At 42.9% G+C, this 27,782-nt stretch overlaps 1 protein-coding gene across 1 annotated transcript in view; it reads left to right on the top strand.

The window, feature by feature from the left end:
* The window catches only part of SMYD3 (SET and MYND domain containing 3), a 714,060-nt gene that overhangs the window by 539,858 nt on the left and 146,420 nt on the right, over positions 1–27,782 (top strand). Inside the window, exons 6-8 of the mRNA XM_059997139.1 lie at positions 18,020–18,087; positions 19,637–19,739; positions 26,069–26,179. Of these exons, the coding sequence (XP_059853122.1) occupies positions 18,020–18,087; positions 19,637–19,739; positions 26,069–26,179 (282 nt within the window). The remainder of the gene's footprint in view (positions 1–18,019; positions 18,088–19,636; positions 19,740–26,068; positions 26,180–27,782) is intronic.

The following is a 27,782-nucleotide window of genomic DNA, read 5'->3' as shown; positions in this document are numbered from 1 at the left end:
AGGCATTGAACTTTAGAAGGAGTGTAGTGATCACCTAGTCCTTCCCCTTGTTTCACAGTTCTGGAACCAGTGTTAGCAAAATTGTATTTCTGACAACATCAGGATTCTCTAATCACTTCATGTCTGGTAACCTTGCAAGATAAACGGTGGAGAGAGATGAGGGAACCTGCAGCAGTGAGAAATTCAGCCACTTGCTTGAAGTCCCAGAGGTGGCGGTAAAAACAGCAAGAGTGAGACTTGTTACTTGCAGCCTTTGGATCTCTCTTCCAAGTCAATGGTTTTGAGGCATATTTTTTTCTCTACCACCCACCCTTTCTTTAGTCTAGTGCTGGGAACTAGCTTATGTGAAGTAGATGAGAAAAAGCTGCTGGGCCACGTGGGAGGCTGTATAGTGTGGTGCAGTATTTGATTGAATTGAGACTCTGAAACCACATTGCCTGGGTGCCTCATCTGTAAAAGGAAGATGACCACTGTACCTGCTTCAGAGGGTGGCTGTGAAAACCAACCAGGACAGTGCCCAGGTGTCTTAAGCATACAATTCATCCATCCTTTCACTTGTACATTCAAAAGTTTTTGTTGAATATGTCAGTGAAGAAAACAGGTAGATATCCTTGCTTTCATGGAGCTTCCATTCTCATAATAAAGATGAATTGTAGTAAGATGGATTTAGGGGACGTGGGACCTCTCCTGATTCTACCTCCTCTCTCTCCCTGTCTCCAGGGGTTCCTGAGGGCACAGTGTGAAAACCACTGCAATAGGTCATGCATCTTAACAGCCAGAACATTGTTCAGAGCTAGAGTGGGAAAATGTAGAATTATATGACGGCATTTAAATTTTCCATTACTTACATAAACTCTTCCAGAAATATCAGGTAGGAGAGTATGATGATTGCTATGTCTGAGTGTCCAGTTTGGAGAGCTAATTAGCAACTTGTCTGCTTTGCCCTCCTTAGCCATCTTGTATGTTCACAGCTGTGCGTTTTACTTTGTGTCTTATGCAAGCTGATACTGTAGGGTGAAAGGATGAGAAGGAAATTTAGATCCAAAATGCTGACAAGATGAAGTGTTCTCTAAAGACTCATTCCCTTTAAAAATGAAGTTATAGCCCAGATATCTTCTCTTAGCCAGCTGATGGGGGAAAAGTGGAAAACTCAAGAAAATCATTTGGTTCAAAATTATGTTCTTAGAAATCAGGGTTGACTCAGTTTAGAATGAGCCTGTGCAGCTCTGCAAAGAAGCATTTGAAACTTCTTTGTTGTTGTGCCTGAGAGAAAATTGAGTAGATAATGAACCCTAGTTTGTGATTATCTTCAGTTCTTTTCAGATACCTACGAACGCTTAAACCTTATCTAACTCTGCCTTCCCTCAGTAATTTTCAAAGACATCTGGTAGCATTTCACTAAACTGAGTTGATTTGGGGAGGGGGGGAATTTTTTTTTTTTTTTACTGTTGCCATTTTAAGGGGCTAAATACCACAGAGGAGACCTTTGGCATTCATATGGAATATGTCCCAGGGCAGTTGTAAATCTCCAAATGTAAATATGCCATATAACATGTAATTCTCCCTTTCTCTCCCTGAAAAATGTAAAGTATAATTGAAAAAGTTAAGTAACCCAGATATGTAATGATTCCATAAATTCAGGATTAAAGTAATTTATAAAGCTAATTTCTGGCTATTCTATAGACTGATTCACTTCTGTCACCAACACTATCAGTTAATTTTCACGTCAGGATCATTTTCAGACAGAAAAAAGTTTGTTCCATTTTACCCAAGTTTCTGCTTTCATTACAAAAGCCAAGAATAACAGAGCCTATGAATCAGTCACTAGGTAATGGACCTTTTCCTGTGGACATCAGCCTTAGAGCAAGGAGTCAAATATCTTTCTCAATAAAATTACAAATGATCATGTATCATGTACCTTCGGCATCACATATGCAAGTGTAAAATTCATGAATACTAAGTGTCTACTGTAGTGCAGCTGATTAAATTTTGTAAGTCAATACCAGTGTCCCCTTGGACTTGGATTTGACCTGCATTCATTTGTTTTACTAACTTTTTTTCCAGGAGTCATCCTGTCCAGTGCACTCAAATAAAATATGTAGGTTTTACTCAATTTTTTCTATGCATATCATACCTTATTATTTAGAAAAAGAGCCATCAGACAGAGAAAAAAGTTTAGGTGCGAGATAGATGGGCAGAGGGCTTTGGGCACTGGTATCAATAGGTCGCATAAGAACACAGCAAATGATGGGAAAACAAACAGGAAGCCTTTCTTTGAGTAGGAAGGCATTTGAGAGGCCATCCAGTTGGACGCCTTTACCCAACTCTCTTTTCACCTTTGATTTTATAAATGGGGAAAGTGAGATGAAATGACGTGTCTCCCTAAAGTCACAGAGTGGAGTCAGGGCTAGGACCCAGGTTTTCTTACTCCTGTGTCTGTCTTCTTGGGATCGTGCCATGGTAGCTTCTGAGACGTCAGCTCATCTTCATTAGAGAACTTGGTCAGGAGTCGTCAGGAACCACAGACCATCTGAGCTAGAATGGGTGTGCTAGCTCACCCGCACCACTCCGCACGTGGTGTTAGGAGTTCTTTACCACCCACGATGGGTTATTATCTAGCTTCTGCTTGAACGCCGGTCCGTGAGATGGACAGTCCAGCTCTTACAGATTTTCTGTATGCGTATCGCATTTGGACTACCCTCTGATTTCTGTCCAGTTGTCCCAGTTTTCTTCCTTGATGAATCAGGCATTCACTATATGCTAGTGATACAAAATGGAATAAGATGTGGCTCCTCCCCTCCAGGAGTAACTTTACAGCTTGCTAGGGGAAACCATCAAATAAATGAGCAATTATGGTCCAGCGGGATAAGTGCTTTGGAGGGGTGTGTACCTTGCTATGCAGGCAATACATCTAAATCAGACTGGAACCAGGTGAGGAAAAGCTTCCTGAGGGACGTGACCCTTGAGCTGGGGTCTGGAATAGGAGATAAGCAGATGAAGAAAGAAGCAGGGGCATTTCAGACAGAAGAAACAACCTGCGGGAAGGCACAGAATCATTCATTAGCACATCGCTTTAGAGAACAGTACAATGCTCTCTATGGCTGGGGGAAGGGAGATGTATGGCAAGTGCTAGGAGGGAAGGTGGGGAAGAATGTGGGAGCAGACTGTGCAGCCGCCTGCCTTGTGTGCCGTTGTGTTGTCAGGCCTTCACCCCTCTTAAGATGCCGTCAACTTTAACTTGTCCTGCTTCAGAGTGAGAGGACCAGAAAACTCCGGATTCAAATCCTGACACCGGCATTAGGCCTTTCTAAGCGTTAGTCTCCTCATCTGTAAAGTGAGGTTGATGCTAACTTTCCCTAACTTTTGTACAGGTAGAGGATGAGTGAAAGCACCTCACATAGTGCCTGACTCACTGTAGCTATTCAGAATATTAGTTTCCCTTCTTTTCCTAAAGTCTCTGTAATAATTACATCCAGAGCCCCTACCTTGGCTGTTGTGAACTCTGTCATTAGACTGGCCTTTTTTGGGGCAGGAATCCTGTCATTTTTACCTAACCACACAATTCTACATTTTGGAGTGAAATTAAATCCAAAGTAAAGATTTCCCTTATTACTTCCTAAGGCTTTGAGAGAGAAAGTAATTAGAAAGGTAAGTTATGTCTTTTCCAGATATCCTGCATTTAGCAGGCTTACCTAAGAGAGTTAGATAAGGAGGATTTCTGGGAGAGTCAGACAAAAAGGTCAGGGAAGCTACTAGATTTGACTGAAGTATGTGGAGGAGACAATGTTTATATGACAGATATATTTTGTTTGAAGAAGGATTTTGAACCTACCCAAATATAGTAGCAATATATCGGGAGCAGAGGGTGTGCATTAGCTAAAGCACATGTAAGAAATACAGCAACCCCAGGAAAGAGCCAGAGTGTAATAGAAGGAGTTGAATTATTTGCAGTGAAATCATAACTCAAATTAGAAAGGAAAAGCCTTGCCCAAAGGAAAGTTGAAGTTAAAGAGTAAGGACCGGCCACTCTTTAACCCCTTCCAAGGATCTTTATCAAGAGAGGCAAGGGGGGCTTCCCTGGTGGCGCAGTGGTTGAGAGTCTGCCTGCTGATGCAGGGGACACGGGTTCGTGCCCTGGTCCGGGAAGATCCCACATGCCGCGGAGCGGCTGGGCCCGTGAGCCATGGCTGCTGAGCCTGCGCGTCCGGAGCCTGTGCTCCGCAATGGGAGAGGCCACGGCAGTGAGAGGCCCGCGTACCGCAAAAAAAACAAAACAAAACAAAACAAAAAGAAAACAAAAAAAAAGAGAGGCAAGGGAAGTGTGGAAGAGGAAGTGAATCTAGTGGAGCAATGGGAAAGGGGGAGGAGGGAGATTTAATGACGAAGCAGAAGTGAAGGAAAGGATGATGTGTAGCATTTATTTGTATATCTAGTGTGTCAGAATAATGACCTTTTGCCTTCCTTTCTTTCCACAGGCACCCCTGCCTTTTGTTTTGTTTTTTTTTTTTTTTGGCTAAATAGTCAGGTCTAAATTATGACCATGGTAAAATGAGGAAGGCAACTCAAAGTGAGATGAACTTCCGTTAATAATACTGAAATTCATGGAAAAACTTGTCTGTAGTTGACAGTCTTTACTGTCTTTAAAGTCTTGGCTTTAATTCCTTTTCATTATTTTCTATACCAGTTCTTTGAAAGTAATTGACTAAGCGCTGCAGATAAACGCATACTCATTTGGTTTGGTGTAATTTGTCTTCCCTGGCATCTTTACCGGCAGTGTTATCCTGAGGAGTAGTTTCTATTTCAGTAAAATGAGAAATAGACTAATAGCATGCTGGGATGGTGATCATTTTTCTAGGGGGTTGGTTTTGCTCAAGAGCTGACATCAAATATGTTAAAAAGGAAATAAGCAGGGTAGCTCAACTGCCTTAAAATGGGTATACAGTGTTCAAATGGTGACACAGTGAGAGACAAATCATTGCCCAACAGAATGTAATTATCATTGGACTGAGTCAGAGCTTGAGATGGGTCGGCAGAGAAGGGAAATTCGAAAGTCAATTCTTACCACCATCCCTAAATCCTTCCCAGGTGTACCAGAGCAGATTCATCCAGAAGAAGGGAGTAGCAAAGGAGATAGAGGAGGTGGGGGAGAAGGAGGGTTGCAGAGGGAGAGAGGGATACTTATGAACCACAGTGGTTTGTAGGAACTCAAAAGTAAGCAGGTAGAATTAACACTAACACTAGGAACTCAAAAGTAAGCAGGTAGAATTAACACTAACGGAATTAACACTCCGTCCACCTAGCTTGTGGTAGGCATTCCCACATCACAGTTTCCATTTTGTTCTCTCACTTGCTCAGCGCAAATTATCTGAGTTGTCAGTTTATGAGTATTTTCCAGTGCCAGCCTCAGTACTGAGCCTCTAAGCATGTGTTGGGCTCAGAGGAGGAGGCCATGGTGAATCAGTTGTATGTCTTTCCTCAAGTCCATTTATCTATTCAGAAAATACTCATGGAGGCTTACAGTATGCCAGACACATTAGTAAGTGCAAGCGTAGAAAATATCATGATTTATTTGCCTAGCCTCCTGGTAAGGAACACTTGGGTCATTTGCAGTTTTTGCGTTTACAAAGGATGTTACTATGGACGTTTTTCACATATGTGCCTCCCAGAGCTCCTTTGCAGGAGGTTCTCTTAGGTAGTGAAAATGAATGAACTACAGCTACACGCATCAGTGTATGCGAATCTTAGGAGCATAATGTTGAACCAAAAAAACAAAAACAAACACATGCAAGTTGCAACCGTCAACGCGGTATGATTCTGTTCATAAGAAACCAAAAGCGTGCAAAAATAAACAATATGTTGTTTAGGGATACATGCATATGGGATGAACTATCATAAAAACAAGGGAATAAGAAACACAAAATTAAGATTTTGATTATCACTGGAAGATGGAGAGGGAGTGAGTGAGATGGGGGAGCACAAAAGCTATTGTACTGTTCTACCAATATGGGAAGCTCTAGGTAATTTCTGTTTATTCAGTGGGTAAATAGAACCTTGACATAGATTTATATTAAGTATTATATTTATATTTAAAATATGTATTTAATTTTTTATTTAAAATATTTTTAAAGGGAGGTGTGGATCATGACCTCAGGAAATTTATGGATTATTGAAATAGAAAAGACATATTAGCAAGTAAATGCCACAAAGTGCTTAAGAGATGTAACTCGTTGTATTCAGTTGCTTATAGTCTAGTATAGAGATTGATTTTATATAATTAGCTTCAATTCAAAGTAGAATGTGATAAATGCTGTATGAATAAAGGCTAGGAGAGTATAGAGAAGTAAAATTAATGGGTTATAAGAAAGCTTCTTGAAGGAGGTGCCGCCTAAGCTGGATCTTGCAGGATGAATAAAATTATGAGCAACTCAGATCATGAGGGAAGAATTTGTTTAAAGAGGAAACAGTGTTAAGAAAAACGTAACACCACCTGAGTACAGGACACAACTGAGGGATGACAAAGAGACCAGTGTAACTGAAACAGACAGTGAGGGCTGGGTGTGGTGGAAAGGAGGGATGAGGATAGATTGAGGACCTTTAATGTCATGCTAAAGAATTTTGTCAGGCTTCCCTGGTGGCGCAGTGGTTGAGAGTCCGCCTGCCGATGCAGGGGACACGGGTTCGTGCCCGGTCCGGGAAGATCCCACATGCTGCGGAGCGGCTGGGCCCGTGAGTCATGGCCGCTGAGGCTGCGCGTCCGGAGCCTGTGCTCCGCAACGGGAGAGGCCACAACAGTGAGAGGCCCGCGCACCGCAAAAAAAAATAAAAAAAAGAATTTTGTCTTTATTCTGCAGCCACTAGGTGGATCTCATATTTCTCTTTATCTGGTGGCAGTTTAAAGAATGGAGTGGAAAAAGGTGGGTGGGAGGGGATGCAGAGAGCCTACCTTGGAAAGTTGCAAAAAAAAGATCGTTGAAGGTCCAAGAAGTAGTGGAAATGGAAAGAAAAGGATGAATGTGAGAGGTGATACAGAGATATGACCTGACTGGTAACTGAATCTGGAATGAACTACCACTTTCCTTCGCTTACCTTTTTGCCTTGGTTCTACATTGACTCCTGTATCTGTCTCATTTGATCTGCATCCTTGATTTATTTAATTGCCACTGAACAGCAGCTCAGGAAAAGAGTTACCAACTGCATTTTACCTAGCATCTTTAAAACACTCGTCTGGGAAAGATTAGCAGTATGTGACCACTACAAATATTTATACCAGGGCAAATGTGTAAAGTCTAAGGAGAAATATACTTTTCGTAATTACAGTGTTGATCTCTCAGGATTTGACCCCTTATCTCTGATTTAATCACATCCCTGCATTAACATGTAAAGGTATTATGCCTAATGTGTTACATGGTAGTTTCTTTTCACTTAAAAGTATTGAGGCAGAAGGTAGATTGTCTGTCCCCCGCCCCGCCCCCGGGAAAGCAATTGGAGATTGGTTCTCTGTGGACGATACTCCAAGATGAGAATAGCAAGCCAATTGAGAGAGGAGGCTAGGCCCTGCCCAGATAGAAGATAAGAGACCACATATTTATCATTCTTGAAGTCAAGAAGACCTTCCCGACTAGAAAGGTCCTTGGAGATCAAAAAGGGAGGGGGCACCACCCCATAGTAAGGCCTACCCATAGGCCTCTTCGATAGAATCCATCATGGCTGAGAGATGTACTCGCACACATGGGAGGATCCTGAGATATTACCAAATACGGACTATGAACCAGGCAAATCAGAATGATTGGCCAAAGGAAACCCAGAAGAAATGCCCCATATAAGTGATTTAAACTACCAGGAGAGTGCGACTCTCTCTTTGAGTCTGCCCATGTGTCTGTCCACACATACTACACTCTTTTTTTCTCCTAATAAACACTTTACTTGTTTCACAACTTTCCATCTTTGTGGGAATTCTTTTCTGCAAAGCCAAAGGGCCAGGGCTTTGTCACTGACCACTTGTCTAGCGGCTAGGATTTGGTCCTCTCACTGCCGCGACCCAACCTCAACCTCTGGCCGGGAACCGAAACCCTGCTTCAAGCCACTGCAGGCCAAGGCCACCCAAGATCAGTATTACATCCGTTAGCTCTTTTATTTTTAATTATTCAAGGTAAAGAGGATTATTGTGTTCCAAAAACATTAAACAGAAAATCTTTTTTTTTTAATTTCAACAAAAATCATTGTTGAAAATGTTTCTAAAGTTCTATTGGCCTTAGTAGGTACACTTTACTAAACACATTTTAACCTTACTTGGTGTTGAGCTGCTAGGCTTCATCTGTGATATGTAGCACTGTGGTTGAAGAACAGACCACAGACTAATCACAGAATATAATTCAGAAACTATAAGCAGAGTTTTTGTTAGTTTCGTTCTTTAAAACTGAGCCCTACATGTGAGCTCGTTTTCTTAAATTTTCTATCCCTACCTCCTCTGCTCAGATTAATATCCTGAAAAAAATTTTTAGTTTATTTAAAGATTTCTTATAGTTGGAGTCCAGTATATCAATGTGTAGACAAGTTTCCCAATGTAGTAAATTTAAATATGGAAGAAAAAAAAATCTCACCTTACTTTGTTTCTTTCTCCTAATACACTGATAATAGTTTATATTATGACCAAAGAGGTCTAACTATCTTGAATTCCTCTTTGGGGAAACAACACTTTACCCAAAGGTATTTATTTTTATCACTTTCTGGGATGTTTTGGGGATTTCATGATTACATGCCTACCAAGTTCCTTTGTTTTAGATTCTTATTCCTGCTCAGCCTCTAATTGCTACCTATTCTATCTAATAACTGGCTTTCTGTTTTGATCCTAGTGCCTTACTAAAACTAAAGATATTTAGTCTTCACCTTGATATAGCGTCTAGGTATGTGCTGACCCCTGCGTAAGGAAAGGTAGTTGGATATATTAAGAAGGCTTTGGTTGGGACATGACACGCTATATGTGGTGGAGGGCATTTGGGGAGGTGAGGCTCATTTAGGAAGAGTTTTTACAGCCCTCCGCGGTTGTGTGTAGCCAATGCTCTGTCTGCCTCTAGCTTAGCGAAAACTTTCTCTGTCAACACTGTACTACGAAACATATCATTAGAGCATGTTGACTTTCAATGTTTCTTTTGCACAGAATGCTAGCCATGGTGGAAGCAGGGAGGGACACCTTTCTTTAGTCATTAGCAGGAGCATCTGGGGAGCCTGTATCACAGTCTGTTCAGTAGAACAGTGGGAACAGTGGTGCCCGTCACCCAATACTCTCCCCATTTACCTATAAGCTGCCTCTCTATTGATTTGCTTCTGAAAATAAACTCTGACTTATTGGACTGAATTATTATCAGGCAGCCATGTAAAATCATTGTATCTTTTTTCTATCCTTGTCAATCTTTTATTTTTTTCATGACAAGCCAAATACATACTGGCAATCAGTAATTCTTATACTTCTCTTTACTGTGAGTCTTTGAAACTTGTTTATTGTCAACTTACTGTTTCCTTAATCTTCTTTTCATGCCTTTTTCTTTTCTATTTCATTTTTGCTCCATTTCCTAAAATGATCCTTGCATTTCAGTTTTTTTGGACTTCTCTTTTACTGATAATGCTTTGGTTTATTTTTTCCTTTCAGATATGCTTTACAGTAATAATCTTCACTTAGGGATGTTTGTGTGTTATTTTCTTTGAAACCAAATTTCTTTTCCTGCCATTGATTTAACTAAATTTTTTCTGCAAACTTCAGATTAATTCTCATTTGGACTGTTATGCTATTCACTGTCTCTGAATTCAAAGTTGGAAGCCTCACATATGCAAATTCATTTATATTTGCTTTAATTATCAACTCTGTTTCCTTTAGTGAATATGTTCTGTTTTGCATTTAGATGTTGCTGGAAAATGAGGAGAGAGAATATGCAAAATAGGTTGGAGGGAAAGAAAGAATCATTTGGAATTTTATTTTTTATTTAAAAAAATCTAATTAAATCTTTATAACTTAAGAAAAGGAAAACTTGACTCTTTTGTGATCATGAAGGCGGACTGTTGAATCTCACAAATTAGGAAGCTCGGATGTTTCTTCTTTGTGGAGGCAACTCTGAGAGTGATCATTATAAAGGATGATGCAAAGGAAGTGAGGAGTTTTAATGGCCAGACCACAGGCAGCATATTCTGATTTTTAATAGTTAGCTTTTGTCTATGGTCATCTAAAGGTATTCTTAAAAAGATATCTGAAGAGTATATGAAAACTGTGATAAAATGAACATTGAGTGGACAATTTACTCTCAGATATTTGTATAACCAAGGAATGCAGTGGGCTCTTGGCCACCAAAGACTCTGGCTGGTGCTATAGAAGATTACCCACTCCTTGGCATTTAGGTAACAAGGGTGTTGCAGAAGCAACGTGCCCTGGTTTTCTTCAGGTCCTGTGTAGTTTCTGTATACGTCTTTGTATGTCTTTCTTCAGTTCCTTACGTGTTGTCTTGAAGGCCAGTACTCTCCTTGAAAAATAACCAGCTAAGATTCCGGAGCATACAATACCTATCTGTATGACTTGTCAGGATAATGATGAGTGACTTTGAAATCCGTCTGCAGTGTCTCTACCCAATGTATCCTCATAAACGCTTTCACTTGGTTATTTAGAGAGAGCTATGTGGTAGGTGGAGGAAAATGTGAACTTGGGTTTTAAAGTAACTAATTTAAATTCCATTCCAGGGAAAATTGCACTGCTTAACTGAGTACTGAAAGAAGATACTGGGAACATATGTGCATTAGGTCACCTCCAGAGCGTAGCCAGATTTGGCAAGACCATTGACTTGGCGCAAGCGATGTAACTTTATACCGGGGTTGTACTTCGGGTTTTGAGTGACTTATGGTAGTCTGTTTTATGATGACTGATTCAGAGGATGGCGAACAATGAACTGACAGTGGTGAATGCCTTCGGGTGATGCTAAGAGTCTCCCAACCCAGAGCAGCCCAGTCTGTTAGTGGGAGGGTTTCTGGGAGGTCAGAAACTCAGGGCCTGATGTGGCTGTGCTGACACAGACGTCCTGTATGTCCCCCAGTACCAGCTGTATAGACCTCTATTTACATTCTTCCGGGAACCTAGAGCTGTACATAGTGATGTTGTATTTCATTAATCCCAAGGTTCATATTTTTCACAGTTTTACCTCTCTGAAATTGGAATCTGTTTTACGGCTAATAGCATAATATAGTTTGTTAGTGGTTTTTCTTAGTGGTGCATCTTACTAATTATTGAGTCTGTCTTATAGTTGATGAACTGGGTAATAATAATGATTTTGCTACTATTTACCAAGCTTCCTGTGTGCCAGCAGCCATTCGGAGACCTGCATGTATTATCTCACTTAATCTGCACAATTCCTCAGGATTATAACTTTCTGGTAAATTCTGGTCTTTTATTTTTGGCTTTTCCTAATCTAAACTAATGGGCCAATAGCGTAGAAATGCAGACACGTAAGTTAGCACATTTCACCCCACATAAAAAATACAGATTCCTTATGTGTTTTTTTTTTTTTTTTTTGCGGTACGCGGGCCACTCACTGCTGTGGCCTCTCCCGTTGCGGAGCACAGGCTCCGGACGCGCAGGCCCAGCGGCCACGGCGGCCCACAGGCCCAGCCACTCCGCGGCACGCGGGATCCTCCCGGACCGGGGCACGAACCCGCGTCCCCTGCATCGGCAGGCGGACTCCCAACCATCTGCCCCACCAGGGAAGCCCACAGATTCCCTATGTTTTTAAATGGGATCAGGTGCGAAGGCAGAAGGCATCCGTGAAACAAGAGACCACAATCATGCTTATTTGGGAGGAAGATGGCAGGAGGGCCATGTGGGAAGGAAGAGTCTTTTCCGTACTCTGTGTCAGATCCTTCCCTGTGTGAATGCCTGCAAATACCGTGACAGTCACGTGACAAGGTATCAAGGCCTCCTTTTCTCCTTCTTCCTTAGCTGCTTCCTCTTTTGTAGCTGATTGATCTTTCCAGCCTGTATTGGGGAGCGAGCATCCCTTTCTTTGTGGCGCTAATTTGGTAAGGGCGGCTGGCTGCAGTCAAACAATGGAAGAGTGGAAACTTCAAAGGCCACCCATTTTAATTTACGTCTCCCAGCTGGTCTTCAGTAATCCCCAGCAATCCTTCGTGTGAATGATCAGAGGGTGGGGGGGCCAGTGCGCCACCCAGGGCCGTGGAAGACCAGCCGTCTCATGTGTTTCTAAATTGAGCTGACAGATTAGAGTGCTGCCCTGCGTCATTGCAACTTGTATTTTGACAGAGTGACTTGCAAAGAGATATGGCCAATAGTCAGGAAAATAATCTTTGGCTGAGGGAGGCCAAACTTTGTCAGAACTGGAGAGAAATGTGACATTTTTTACATTCTTATTTCACTTGGGTCACCAGGCAAAGTGGTGAAAGGGGTAGTTTTTGCTCCTTGCTGGCGGTGCCTTGGTGCATAATAGGCCCTTAATAAATGAGTGAATAAATCTCTAATTCTGAAGGCCCCGGCTGCAACACTGTTCCAGACCTCGCCTTTCGCTCACCCCCTTCTCCCAATCTGTCCTGTATATAATTCCTTCGGGCCTGAGTTTTCTGCTAAGACAAACTACATTCTGCTGCTTTGTGAGAGCTGGTGAACGTGTACCAGAGAACAGCACGTGTATTTCTCTTAGCTTGCTTTTCCTCGTCCTTAAAATGAAGCTAAAGTACTAATAGCTTGTTGGTGAGAGGCTGGAGAAGTAGACAAGATGAGATGAGAAGGCCTTCAAAGGGCACCACAGAAATGTCAGCTGTCCCTCAGGCTACACACTTGGCTTTCGTAAAGGCTTTTCTGTGCTGGAAAACTGTGAGTTCGGTCGTAGGATTTTCACACAGCCTCCGCAAGTGGTGGAGGAAAGCGTTGAGGTCATCCCTACCCAGGCCGCCCTCCTCCTGAGTCCCCCTGGCCTGCGTTCAGCCCTTCCTACATCTCCTTTCTGGTTCTTTTTCTTTGCTTTCTTTCTTTCTTTTTTTTTAATTGAAGTATATCCTTCCTGGCTCTTCAGAGAAAACAATTAAATCATGGTATTTTAGGTACTACTTTAATATTTTTAATACTTTTAATATCTTTAATACTACTGTGCCTTTTTTTCTCCTCTCCACAACATGGAGTGAGGAGAAGACACATTTTAGAGGTTTGTGAGTCTTTTTAAACCAAGAAAGAAATGTGGTGGGTGTTTTCTACAATCTGTGTCAAAACCCTAGACCCCTATTCCTTTTACTTATTGGTGTTTACTTTGTAATAGCTACTATTATCAGATGTCACCACCTTTAACTTTTGAAAGTCAAAGGGGTCTGTGTAGGTATGAGGTTTATGCCAGTTTTCCTCAATCTAAGGAACCAGATTTTTAGGGTTTATAATTAAGTTGATATTCTCCCACTGTGTCCCATAAGGAATAAGAAGTTTGAGTTACACTCGTGACTCCAGATTCCAGGTACCTCCTCTGGCATCTGCTCGTCAGTGAGCCTTCACTGACCTGCCCCAGCTGAGCTAGTGACCCCTCTGCTGGGCACTAGTACGGTTCGAATGTTGTTAACTGACTAATACAGCTGTCTCCCCTGCTGGTCTCAGAGTCCTTGAGGGCAGTGTTCTGACCTTGTATCTTCTTATAGTTCCAGAACCTAGTCTGTGTAAGTCACTGTGACCTCCTACAACTATGACTTTGTTGTAGGAAGGAATGGAGATGGGGAGAGAGAGAAAAGTGAGAAGGAGAGGAGGATGTTAAGAGAACTTTTTTTTTGGCTGTATGGTGATGATTGCCTTGGTTTATTTATACTTTTTTTATAATTTTATATTTTACATTTTTTAAATAAATTTATTTATTTATTTATTTTTGGCTGCCTTGGGTCTTTGTTGCGGTGCGTGGGCTTCTCATTGCGGTGGCTTCTCTTGTTGCCGAGCACGGGCTTTAGGCACGTGGGCTTCAGTAGTTGTGGCTCGCGGGCTCTAGAGCACAGGCTCAGTAGTTGTGGTGCACGGGCTTAGTTGCTCCGCGGCGTGTGGGATCTTCCCGGACCAGGGCTCAAACCCGTGTCCCCTGCAATGGCAGGCAGATTCTTAACCACTGCACCACCTGGGAAGTTCTGCCTTGGTCTATTAACAATTCTATATAGAAGTCACAAAGGCTAACAAAGTCACTAATATTAAACAAACAGTTTTTGAACACAGTGTGTCAGACATGTCTGAGCCAGGAGGAAAAAAAGAATAATGTAGAAGTTCTACTCTCTTGGAAGTCAAGTATACAGAAATAGCTGTAATATCCTGTGCTGAGTGTGGGAGTGAGTATGTGGACAGCATGCAGAAACAAAGGCCAAGGGGTCTCCCTCCCCAGCCGGGTGAGACCGGAGACCTCCCAGGAGAGAAGACTTTTCAGAAGAGGCTGCGAAGAGACTGGAAGATTTGATCAGGACCAGATCCAAGCCCAGCAGTCAGCTTCTCTCCCTCGCCCGGGGCTTGTCTATCTTTTTAAAGCTCATGCTTCTATATTGCTTTCCTACTAAGTAGCCAAGAAGAGTCTATCAGACTTTACTTTCAGCAATACACGTTATGGAAGAGAAGGTGTATTTAATCTGCCTTTCAAATCCCCTCCTCTTCACATTCTGATGAACTCTGAATGGGACAAGGGGTCTTCCCTTACGAATCTCTGTAGGGCACTACTGGAGTGGTGCAGGGTGCATGCCGGTGTTTTATCATCACCACCTCAGGCGCCTGGTCAGGAGAGAGGCTGGGAAGAGTACCATTTGTGTATTCATTATGCTGTTTAATTTAATATGGTACCAGAAGAAAGGACAAATAATCACATCGTGTCCTTGCATTGAAGTCTCACCCATCTGTTGTGTATCTGTCTGTTTGTAAGAGTGGCTGGTGGAAGCGGGGAAGGACTGATTACCTCTTAGAGAAAGGGTTGGGGTGCGGGTGGGAATGAAGCCATGGTTTATTTTCTCTTTTACTTGCTTCTATATTTCTGAAAATAAAGGAGCACACCTTGAGAGATCACAAGAGAGACTGTCTAACCTCTGAGTCTAATTTCTTGCATCCTCTGGACTACGTAACCAGAGTTGTGACTCTCTAGTCTGGTGTCCTTTCTTTCCTGGCTTCCGCTCACGTGGGTCATTGGGCAGTGTCCAGGGATTGGGTAGGCTTGGGAAGCCACAGAAGGATTGACCCACTGAGATGCTCCCTCATCTGTGGCCACTGCTTGCCAGAAGCAGCTCCAGGCACTAGTCCCCAAAACACCCTGGTGCAGGCCCGTGCAGCTTGCAGATGAGTCATGCACACTTCACGTGCTCTAATGTGAAATATATGCTTCTGGGGTTTCAGTCCCTGAGATGTCAAGTATGATCAGTATGACAAACCCTCGCCTGCCAAATTTTCTCCTGGAAAGAATATTCACCTTAATTTCTACATAGTGAGCATAACCTCAGCTCACACTTGAATTTATCTTTCGTTTGGGGATTACATTAAGCAGTGGGTTAGTGTTCAGTATTATCTTTCACGTGGAATATTCTTCTGCAGTTTTCTTTTCTCCGTGAACTTGATGGAAAATCAATTAACTTGATTTGAGGCACACACTGCTGTATTCAATTCAGCCTCAGTCAGGTGATACTCACCACCTAGCATATTTCATTTAGGAATTTAGTACTGAAACTCAGAAAAATTACAGTGAGGAATACTGGCACTGCCCACGGGTAGATTTTTGCTCCAATTACATGGAAAGAGAATGGTGAAACTAGATTATCAGGTAAGAGAACATTTTTAGAAATTCGAGTTGAACAAAAGAATCTTTAAGTGTGCTCTGTGGAAAAAAGTTGAATTCATTGTGATTATAAACGTTTTGGATAAGAGCATGACTAAATGAAATTTTTAACAGAAAAGACTCTTATGTCAGAGCTATGGAAACCTACAACAATATTCTATAATAAGTTAAATTTTATAATTTAAGAATATCATAGTAGTTCTGAGCCTCAGGATGTGGGAGGGAAGTTAAACAATGGAAATCATGTTCCAGGGCTTTATATTTTTATACATACTTGACAGACATCTATAGTAAGTGCTTTTTTCATCAGATGACTTATAAGGAGGTGAAATGCTAGGTAATATCCTCAGGGAAGGAACAATGGGCAAATTTGTGAATATCATTCCTGTTTTGCTTTCGATTATCAAGGACAACTGCTGAAGATATAATAAGTTCTGCTGTGAGTAAAGCCCTTAGAAAAATGAAAATATGGGTGGATTTTAGAAAGCAAACATTTTATCTAAAGGGGCTTCATTCTGTGAATCCTCATTTGCTAACATTTGGTAGTTTGACCTTGGAAAACATGTAAAATAGGAAGCACAATTTTATGATTGCTGTTCCCTCAGTTGTGACATTGGCCTTGATGTTGATTTTAGCCTTGGCAAGTCAATGCTGAGTATTCTGTATGTCGAGTGTACACTATTTGTGACCACAGCTTGAAATGTGACAGACACTTTTAAAGTTGTGGGAACAGTACTTGAATGTACCAGGGTGTAGAAGGACACATGTCCAAGTATATTGTGATATGGGATGTGATAAAGTAGTTTAGCTAAGTAAGATTGTTTTATTTATTACCTAGCTTGTACAGTAAAATACATTTGCAAAATCAATAATATTCATATAAGGACAAAATTTTAATTTGTCCATTTAACAAGTGATATACATAGTTTAATTTGCTTTAAATTAGTTTTGTACACCCCCCCCAAAAAAAGCATTATTTATCAACACATAGATTTTTTGTTCTTGTTGTGGTACGAGGGCCTCTCACTGTTGTGGCCTCTCCCGTTGCGGAGCACAGGCTCCAGACACGCAGGCTCAGTGGCCATGGCTCACGGGCCCAGCCGCTCCGCAGCATGTGGGATCTTCCCGGACCGGGACACGAACCTGTGTCCCCTGCATCGGCAGGCGTACTCCCAGCCACTGCGCCACCAGGGAAGCCCAACACATAGATTTTTAAATGAATGTTTTTGGTTTGGCCTTAGATAGCATCATGGTTTCATGACCTGATGTTTACCATTACTATCATTTACTTTTTAAAAACCAGTCAGATTAGATTTTATAATTTTCATGTTCTGTTTCTAAGTGACAAGGTAAGAGAGAAGGTTTGGAGTGACTGGGTGCAAGCACATTTCAAATAACACACTGCAGGGACTTCCCTGCTGGTGCAATGGTTAAGAAACTGCCTGCCAATGCAGGGGACACGGGTCCGAGCCCTGGTCCGGGAAGATCCCACATGCTGCAGAGCAACTAAGCCCGTGTGCCACAACTACTGAGCCTGTGCTCTAGAGCCCACGAGCCACAACTACTGAAGCCGCACTCCACAACAAGAGAAGCCACCACAAGAGAAGCCGGTGCACCGCAATGAAGAGTAGCCCCCGCTCGCTGCAACTAGAGAAAGCCTGCATGCAGCAATGAAGACCCAACACAGGCAAAAATAAATTTATAAGAATGAATAAATAAATAAAATCATGAAGAGAAGTAAATCTAACACATGGCACATATTCTTTAAAATTTCTCTTTCTCTTGCCTGCTCCATCCCTATTATTTACTTATTTATGGCCACGTTGGGTCTTCATTGTTGCACGCAGGCTTCCTCTAGTTGCGGTGAACGGGGGCTACTCTTCGTTGTGGTGCACGGGCTTCTCATTGCGGTGGCTTCTCTTGTTGCGGAGCATGGGCTCTAGGGCACATGGGCTTCAGTAGTTGTGGCTCGTAGGCTCTGGAGCGCAGGCTCAGTAGTTGTGGCTCACGGGCTTAGTTGCTCCACGGCATGTGGGATCTTCCTGGACCAGGGCTCCAACCCGTGTCACCTGCACTGGCAGGTGGATTCTCAACCACTGCGCCACCAGGGAAGTCCCAAGGATCCTACATTTTATTTTGAAAATTTTTGTTCTCTTGCCTGTGAAGTTTCTTAGGTGACTGGTAATCCTGTCTCCCCCTTGTTTTTACAGGTGATCTGCAACTCTTTCACCATCTGTAATGCAGAGATGCAGGAAGTTGGTGTTGGGCTGTATCCTAGGTATGGTGAATGGCATTTCATTTCCTGGAAGAAGCCACTTTAATTCCCACCCACCTCCCCAACCTTTTAAAAGTAGTTAGAAAGGCTGTTACAAGCAGCTGCTTCAAGAGCCGCGCTTGAAACTTAATGATAAGTTACAAGAAAATGGAAAATGTGAAGTTTAAAAAAAATAACAGAACGTTTTATATCCCCACATTATATGCTATGGTATTAACAAAGAGGTATACCACAGACCTAAATCCTTGTTCTCAGGAACTTTGGGGTAAAAAGTTGGGGATTGTGGGTGCCAGTAAACCATCAGGCTGAGATTTTGTTATTCCCCGACCCTTCTGGGCCGATGCACATGATCGTTTCACCAGACCTGCTGTACTGCACCAGTCGGGTTCATTTGGTCTTTCCGCTTAGCATACCCTGAGCCCCGTTGCTCCAGGAGGCGAGAACACTTTCAGGCTCTGGCCTTCTGAAGCCTTCTCTCCAGCTATCTCTGAGGTGATCTGAATCACTGAGCTACTAGACTATCCTTCCACAAGCACTCCAGGGTCACTCCTAGTTTCATTTTGTTTTCATGCTATTAGGGTCCTAATACAAATAGGGTCTTTCTTATAATTAACTGGGAATCTGAGAATTCAGCTTCTTATTTCTCACGAGTTCAACTACATGTCTATGCTATGGGTCCTCAAAAAGCAGTAACATAGACTAGGTCAGAGCATGGGCTCTGAGTTCAGACCACCCGGTTCAAATTCAGTCACCATTTACTAGTTATGTGTCCTTGGGGAAGTCATTTAACTTCCATGTGTCCGTTTCCTCATCAGTAAATGACCCTCAGAATGTTATGGTGATGGTTAAATTTGATAAACATGCTCAAGTGCTAAGAAAGTGGTTTCTACATAGTGATGCTTACTTACAGTTATTTCTAACTGTAAATGTGGTGGCAGCTTAAATCCATTCCCTCCCCAGATGGAAAAAACAAATGTGCCTCCAAGGTAATAAAATGACTTGGCCACGGCCCAGAATGCATGAGGGTCTCGTTAGCGAGATAAACCTAGCGTTGTGTTGCAGAGGAAGTACTCCTAATTATTCTTCAGTGTAGCTGTGCATGTTCTCGTGAAGGTGGCAGTTCCTCCAGAGGAGCCTGACAAATGCGGTCCTGTGTGGGAAGCTCAGTGGTGTCTTGGCGGAGGTTTTAACTGCCGTATCCCATTATCTCAGAAATTATTCCTTTGCAGGTCAGTTTTTTTCCCCATCTTCATGTTGGGTTGCCTTACTGGCTGGTATAATGAGACAACTACCTCCCCTCACCCATCCCCCAGAAGGACTCAGAATGTTTTTATTAACAAACTTCCCTAATGAGCTCCGTCTTGGGGAGCGTTTCACTTCACAGGAAGTGGGCTAGAGGCCCCAGAGCACTCAATCCCTGGTACACTGTCAAACTTACCTGTCCCCCTGCCCCTAAGCTAAAGTGTTTTTTGCCCACAATAGTCGTTATGTTTAGATATTTGACTCCATCTACTGGGCCACGATGGTCTCTCCTTTTTTTTCTTTCCTGCAGTATGTCTTTGCTCAATCACAGCTGTGACCCCAACTGTTCAATTGTGTTCAACGGACCCCACCTCTTGCTGCGTGCAGTCCGAGACATTGAGGCCGGAGAGGAGGTAAGGAACCCGTGTTTCCCACTGGCTGGCCTCCTTTTCCATCAAAGACCCTCTCAGCAAGGCCCTGCCCTAAAGCCAGTTGTGCCTGAGGGGCAGCTTTTCATTGTCCTTCTGCCAAGGAGAAGATGTATAACACCTCTACCCAGCGACTCATTTATCCATCACCTCTCCCAGATTATAGATGAGCTAACTTATTTTTTAATCACCATTTTTCTGGATGATGACAGTTCCTGTTATATGTGTGGGGGGGAGAGGTGTGTGTGTGACAGAATGTGTGTTTTGTGCGTATGACAGTTCAGCGGCCCCTCGCATCTCTGCAAGCGGTCATCTTTCCATAGGCAGGGAGGGCAGCCCAGCTTGTGAATGAGATCCCAAGGGCTTACTGATTCCCAAGGTCCCTAATTGCATTTCAGAGGTGACTCGTTTTTACCTTCGTGTTAAGAAAGCAAACGAGTTTTACTCTTTCAGGTTGTCGTTGGACCTTTACAAACCTATCAACGTCAGCATCTCTGGGTAACTGTCCATGCAAAGATGTGGAGGGAATAGGGGACAGGAAGTGTGACCTCCAGCAATGAACTGGCCTTGACCCTTCCAGTTTTACAGGCTGCCCAGCCAGCCTCTTTTGATGAGAGGAGCCTTCTCAGAAGTCCTCAGAGGTCTCACAAGACAGCTGCAGGTGGGCTGCTCCAGGGCTGCTGAACCTGATCCTGACAGGGTTTACACAGTTACTACCCAGAATTCTGGGTTATAGATATTTACGCTTTTTAGAACCCAGTTTCCTTCTACCTTCCAATTTGCTAAAGTGGATATTTATTGCAAGGAAAACAGACCATCATAAGCTTTTATTGCACTTATGCAGCACTCAGCTAATAAAACCTAAACTCAGAGGTACCATATTTTATGTAGACAGGGATTTGGCTTTGATAAGACTCGGTCCAAACTGATTTTCAACTGAATAAGCTGTCTCTTGTACAGCCACTTACTGAATTTCCAATTTTTAGGATCAGTGTAGTTGGTACACTGGGATACCTGTCAACAGTATATAGAATTTAGATTTTTTTCCTTGGGTCCTATGTGACTTCAAGGCAGGTAAGAAGGGGGGACCACTATCCAATTTCAACATTTTGGGAGCTGAGGGATGGCTGCCTTTTGATAATGATGGTGGTGGTGGTGTTCTACTAAATTTAAAAAGAAAAGGTAACTTGACAAGCAAACAGAAAAACTATTGGAAACAGTTGGACTTTTCAGAAACAACAAAGAAATCTCTTTATATCTTTTTTCCTAGGCTTGGCTGCCAGTTCTTCTCCCGGGTTGTTTTTCATTTAGTTGAAAAAACACTGTCTTTTGGTGCTTATTTCATGTCCTTCTCTTTCCATCTCTGGAGCAGCAAACAGAGGATTCTCCCTATCAGTCCTTTTTATACCAGCTTGTTCAGAAGATAAATTTCTTTCCCTACCATCATACATGTCTTGGTGCGTGACGTTTTCTCTGCGCAGTTGCTCCCCTTCTGTCTGCCCACCATTTCTACCTGTCCTAACATTATACACCTCTCAAGGCCCTCTCAAACATCATGTCTTCTATAAAGCGTTTCCTGATTTCTCAAATTAAAAGACCTTTTCTTCCGAGCTCTCTCTTACAGCGGTTATTAATATTTCTTTGGCACTTATTCCAGCTCTCTGGGTGACTTCTCCACTCAGCTGTGAGCTTCATGAAGACAGGCAGTTGTGTCTTACTGTGTCTCCTTTAGCACCTAGCGCTTGGCCTTACAGCCCAGGAGGCATTCAGTAACACTTGGTTGGGTTGACTTTCTGTTAAATCGAGCATACATGGTGTAAAGACCAGCAGTGTTTCTCACTGAGGGCGCTGTTGGCATCCCGGATGGGACAGCTGCTCGCTGTGTACGACTGTTGCATCAGTGAGGAACTCCCGTGTCTAGTCCCTGCTCACTTCATGCTTGTAGCCACCGCAGTACTGAAAATACATCCTGCACACTTAAAACCGGCCCCCTGTGGTAGAGGTAGTGGAGAGGGAGAAAGGACATTTTGAGGTTAATTAAGAGGGACAATTCCTTTTTTACTGTGCAGATATTGGCTTTTGTGAAATTGGATAAAGAAGGAAATGTAGAAGTTTTGTATTATAGCATCAATTTTGCATTTTGGCTTTATTGCTCATTAGGGCGCCCCCAGTTTTAAAATGTGCTATTTGGGATGGAAGTACCAGAATGTAGGCTGCACGAGAGAAGACTGGATAGCGCCTGGAATATAGAAACTCCTCAGTCTGTATTTGTTGAGTGAACGAATGAGGTTTGCTGGACACAAAACCAGAGGTGGAATAGAACCTTAGACCCATTTTGAAGCTACCACCAATCCTCAGGTGTGTCCCATGGGCCCCGGAAAGAAAGTAACACGAAAGCCAGCGCATTGCCAGTTTGAGATGAGAACATTTCAAACCTCAGACAAGGAGACCTGGAAAATGACACAGGGTTCCACCATAACAGAAATTTCTTACCTTTGTTTCTCTCCACATAAAGTCATCCTTTGGACTTTTTGGACCACTTCCCTTCATACCAGCACCACTTATAACACTTCGCTGTTTAAGGATTTTCACTGTGATGTTGAGTTCTGGGACTGTTTTGTGTCTAGCAGGGGGTAAGGGCTGTTTTTTGTTCTGTTTGTTTGTTTGTTTGTGGGGGGTTTTGTCTCTCATTCAGTACCTCCTACCAAGAGATGTGTGTATTATAGTTTAAGTCGTGGCTCACACGCTGGGTTGCCGATGGCTGTCTCTTCTGGGTTTTGTTAAGCTACGAAACACATGTTATCAGCTGACAGTCTTCAGGAACGTGGATCATGGGAGAAAGCTGGACAGTCCAGGCTTCCTGGTTTTGCCTGGTTAGAGGAGCTTGTAGCTGTTACAAAGAATGCCACTGGGTGCCGGTGTTTTCTGGAGCCACAGCAATTGAGAGAAATGTGATCTGCACAGTTGAGCACATATCAGTATCCCCAAGTATCGGTTTTCATCTAAAATGTTTTGGGATCGTAACGGTCTTTGTCTTCTCCCAGCCATCTCTATTTGCTAAGTCATTTAACAAATTCACTGCACGCTTACTGGTATCCTGTACTGGGGTGGGCGTTGGGAATACAAAGATGAGTAAGACCTTACCTTGCCTTCAGGAATTCAAGGTGTAATTGAGGAAACTGACACAGAACAGAACACAATAATAGAATATGAAAACTAAAATAGTGTAAATGGGCACAGGGCTTTCTAGAGGTTCAGAGCAGGGACACTCGAGTGGTGGTAAGGATCAGGGGTGACGGGAGAGGATAAGGAAGGCTTCCAGAGAAGCGACTCCTAGACTTTTAAAGGATCCAGCGAGTTAAAGTTGGCTAAGACAGGGGCAGGCATTCTAGACAAAGACACAGGGGCGGGGCTTCCCTGGTGGCGCAGTGGTTGAGAGTCCGCCTGCCGATGCAGGGGACACGGGTTCGTGCCCCGGTCTGGGAGGATCCCACATGCCGTGGAGCGGCTGGGCCCGTGAGCCATGGCCGCTGAGCCTGCGCATCCGGAGCCTGTGCTCCACAGCGGGAGAGGCCACAACAGCGAGAGGCCCACATACCAAAAAAAAAAGACACAGGAGCCAGGGACAGAATGGTGAATTCAAGGAACAGGAAGCTGTTCACATCAATAGACTGACAAATTCAGTTGTGACCAGCGGATGAGGGAATATGTAGGGACCAGACCAAGCAACCCATGGGGGCCTTATTGAGGATCTCAGTTCACCTGAAGGGTCTGTAACAGTGCCTGGTATATAGGATGCACTCATTAAATATTTGTTGGGAGGGGGACAGGAAATGGGGCATCACTGAAGAGTTTAAGCAGAGGAACGGCACGATGAGTTTTTCCGTGTGTAGGCAAGATTGGGAGAATGATGCATAATCCAGGCAGGAGGTGACAGTGGCAGCCTGAAGACGGGAGATTCAGGTGGTGGCTTGTGATGGGGGATCTGAAGAATATATCTATAAGCTAGAATTAGCAGAATTTGGAAATTGACTGGCTCTGAGGGTGTGACAAAGAGAAGAGACATGAATAACACTCAGGTTTGACTTTAAAGACAGGGAGGATTTTTCAAAGTCTATTTTCAATTGAGGGCCAGTATTAGAAAAATTTATAACTGTGACAATGTAATTCGAGAAACGAAGACCAAGTCTAATTTTAACTTGATCTTATTATCCACTCCAAAGTACATAATGAGAAGATGGGCTTCCGGGAAAAGGGGTTCACTTTGCCTTGAAATTTTCAAGTAAGCAACAAATTCAATATCCAGCAAATACCTTTCATGATATTACTCTAATGTTGGAATTGATTTACTGCATTTTCCATAAGAGCTGCACTAAAACGGCAAAGCCACGGTCAGTAGCATTAATATTTTAATGCAGTTTTGTTCTTTGCCATTAAAACATCCACTGATCAATGGCAAAGTTTCATATCTATGTTCCCACTACATGAGCCCTACAGTTAGTGAGCAGATTCTCCATTCAAACTAGTGAGTCAGCGAGTCTTTAATAAAGGTTTTTATCTTTGGTTGATAAAATGATTTAGCTGTCATTACTAGTTAGTAATCCAGCTTTTTTTTCTTTTCCAAAAAAATATGAATAAAAACGTTTTTGCTGTTGAGACCTTCAGCTTTGATACAGTGTATTTTTGCAGACTTCAATGGCGTGAAAGAGGCATGGGAGGAACTGGACATTCTTCATTGGAGGAGGCGTATTTGAGCCAAGCCTGAAGGAGGAGGGAATTCTGAATAAGCTGAGAGTGGAGGAAAGGGCGTTGGCTGGTAAAGGCCAACACCATACACGTTGCATGGCGTGCCTCGTTTCAGCGGGTAGCGTTGTACATAATGGTGACAGATGGTAGGGTGTAGGGAGAGATGCGGAGTCTAGAAAGGCAGACAGAAAATCTTCTGGGGAAGCCTTGTGTATCCTTATCCTATAGGCAGGGAGAAACCATCAGAACTCTGCATAGAGAAATGACATGATCAAATATGAGCTTTAGAAAGATCTCTCTTAAAGCAGCCTAGAAGATGCAATGTAGACTGACGGCAGCAGGGGGGCCAGTTAGAAAGCCATTGCACCGTCCAGGTCATGGTTCCAGGCCGTTACAGAACACTGAGGGAGCCGTAGGAGTCTCTTTTCGGGGTTAAATGAAATAACTAGTCTCCTGTTGCCCATTCACTGCCTGGCATGATCACTCATGAGTTTTGGCCCTTGTAATAAACTCTTAGGTTTGTCAAGCATATTTCTCTGGGGTGACAGGCCCTGCATTTGTTGGCTTCACACTGGGCCCATTGTAATCACCCGGTAGGTACTACCGATTAATCTGACCCGATAGCTGGGGCTGATGACTGAGAGCCATTGGGCTGGATTGAGAATTAGGGTCCTAGAGTTAACCCAAAAGGGAACACAGAGATCAGTGCATTTCACCATCTCACCTCATATAAGGAAACTGGGCCTCTGAGAGCCTGATAATTCAAGATGAACGTGTGTGCTGCCCCAGACTTACTAACAGGCTGTTTCAGAAAGTGTGCTTAGAAATCGGTTATTTGGAATTTAAGAGGAACTTGCCTGATACGGTGGCCCTTCGTACCTCAGAGGCAGCTCTGGCTTCAGATCATGAGGCAAAAGAAAGATTTAGGGAATTAAAAAGTGGCTGTGGTCTCAGCGGCAGGAACCCAGTTGTTACAGACTATTGCTTAGCGTGGGCTTGAGACAAAAATAAATAAATGTATTGTAAAAATAAATAAATAAAAGCCTCACAAGTCAGGGAACTGTCTCCTAAGTTCCAAGATTCCAAATCTGGTTGACCCTAAATTCCATGAAGCAGCTCTAGGATTGATTAGGATTTAAGAGCAATCTGGCTACATAATCTGCTACCCATTTGATTGCCAGGATAAATTTGGCTTCTCTGATTGCCAGTGGTTACAAAATTTATTACCAAAACTTAGTAATATCAAACGTATAACAGCTCTTGATATTTTACTGTTTGGTGAATAAAAGATAAGATGCAAAAGCATATAGAGTTAATGAGCCCAATTCTTTAAAATAAATATATGATACACGTGTGCTCAGCACATAACAAAGACTGGAAGGTAATGCATTAACAGGTTTACATGTGATTATTTGGGTGGAGAGACCATAAGTTGTATCTTCTCTCTTACTTACACTTTTTGGTGTGCAATAAAAACGTGTTTTACTTTAATGATTCACAATAATAGCCATTGGTTAAAGAAAATGATCGCAGCAGCCGTGTGACCCCTCCCTCTCTGGCTTCCGCAGCTCACCATCTGCTACCTGGATATGCTGATGACCAGCGAGGAGCGCCGGAAGCAGCTGAGGGACCAATACTGCTTTGACTGTGACTGTCTGAGATGTCAAACCCAGGACAAGGTATGTTGTGTGGAACCAGCTTGGAACACCTCCTGGGCAATGTCTGTGTGGTTTTTCAGAGAACTCTGCTTTTATTTCATTAATCCAGAAGTAAATGCCCCTCAGTGCATAGCAGGAAACAAAGGTAAATAAAATATGCATATGTTTTATTTCCTGGAACTCTTATCACCCACCAGGCAGTAAGAGGTTTAATCTCAGGTAAGGATCCATGGAGTTTAGAGTCTAGAGGGAATGTAGGTGTAAAGCATGTAATTAAAAGGACACTGAATGGGCTTCCCTGGTGGCGCAGTGAGAGTCCGCTTGCCGATGCAGGGGACACGGGTTCGTGCCCCGGTCCGGGAGGATCCCACATGCCGCAGAGCGGCTGGGCCCGTGAGCCGTGGCCGCTGAGCCTGCGTGTCCGGAACCTGTGCTCCGCAACGGGAGAGGCCACAGCAGTGAGAGGCCTGCATACCTCAAAAAAAAAAAAAAAAAAGAACACTGAAGGCCAGAGTGCTATTAGAGCCTGCAGCAAGAGGGTTAATTATGTTATGATTGGTAACAGCTATTGCTCAGTAGTGAACATCTCAAGTTTTGTCTAGTTTTTTATTGCTTTCAAATTTCTTCTGTAAGCCTTTCTGCTGCACTACTTTATCAGATGGTGACCACTTATCTAGCAGCTTTTACTCTCTGAGAAATGAAGAAGATCCAAAATAAACGCCATAAAGATCAAGAATAAACTTTTCTCCTATGAATCTTATACTTTCCTCACATTGAACCTATTTACTCTTAGTTTGCACACAATCAGGTTATCTAATGAAAGCTTAACTTTTGTAGAGTGTTTTACGTTTGTTGGAATTCTTTTGTAATCATGATCTCGTTTGAACTTAATACTCATAAATTAAGAAACAGAACTCAGAAAGGTTCAGAAATGTGCCTCTGGGAGGGGATGAAGGAAAAGTGGCAGCACCAAGTCTCAAACACAGGTCTTTTGATAAAACTAATGCTCCCTCCCCTGTACCACAACTACCTGTGACTTCTGACACTGACATCGGTGGAGAGAGGTAGTTGCTTTCACTGCATGCGAAAGGACCCTGAGCTCATTCCAAAGATGCAGGAGTTAGTGATCATGATTAGTTTTTCATTAAAAAGAGCTTTTAGAAAGAAGTGAACTGAACGGGAAAAGTTGGACCCATTGCTAATAGCTCCCCAAGATTCAGTCCACTTTAGTGTTCCCGTTCGCAAACATTCCAGGCATCATAGGGGATCCCCTGGGATTCCTCCTCAGATTACAACCTGGAATGGAAGGGAGCAAGCTAACTTCCCACCAGCATCCTTGGTTGGGAATGGGAAGGTTTTGGATTTAGTGCCTCTTACATGCCATCTATATGGCAGACCCTCAATTTTTTTTTCTTTGAGTAAGTGATTGTTTTATTAAAGCTGGGGTCATGGTCACTTTTGGCTTATTGTTACAGTTGAAATCTGGGCTAAAATAGTATATTAGGAAAGATTTTGGCTACAAATAACAGATAACCTGACTAAAACTGGCTTTAGTAGGTGTGATGTGTTTTTCTCAAGAATTCTAGAGAAGCAGTCCAACATGGGAGCAGCTACTCATGGGTCT

The sequence above is a fragment of the Delphinus delphis genome, chromosome 1, assembly GCF_949987515.2.
Source record: "Delphinus delphis chromosome 1, mDelDel1.2, whole genome shotgun sequence".
In the NCBI taxonomy this organism is placed as follows: domain Eukaryota; kingdom Metazoa; phylum Chordata; class Mammalia; order Artiodactyla; family Delphinidae; genus Delphinus; species Delphinus delphis.
This window is presented reverse-complemented; position numbering and strand designations above follow the sequence as displayed.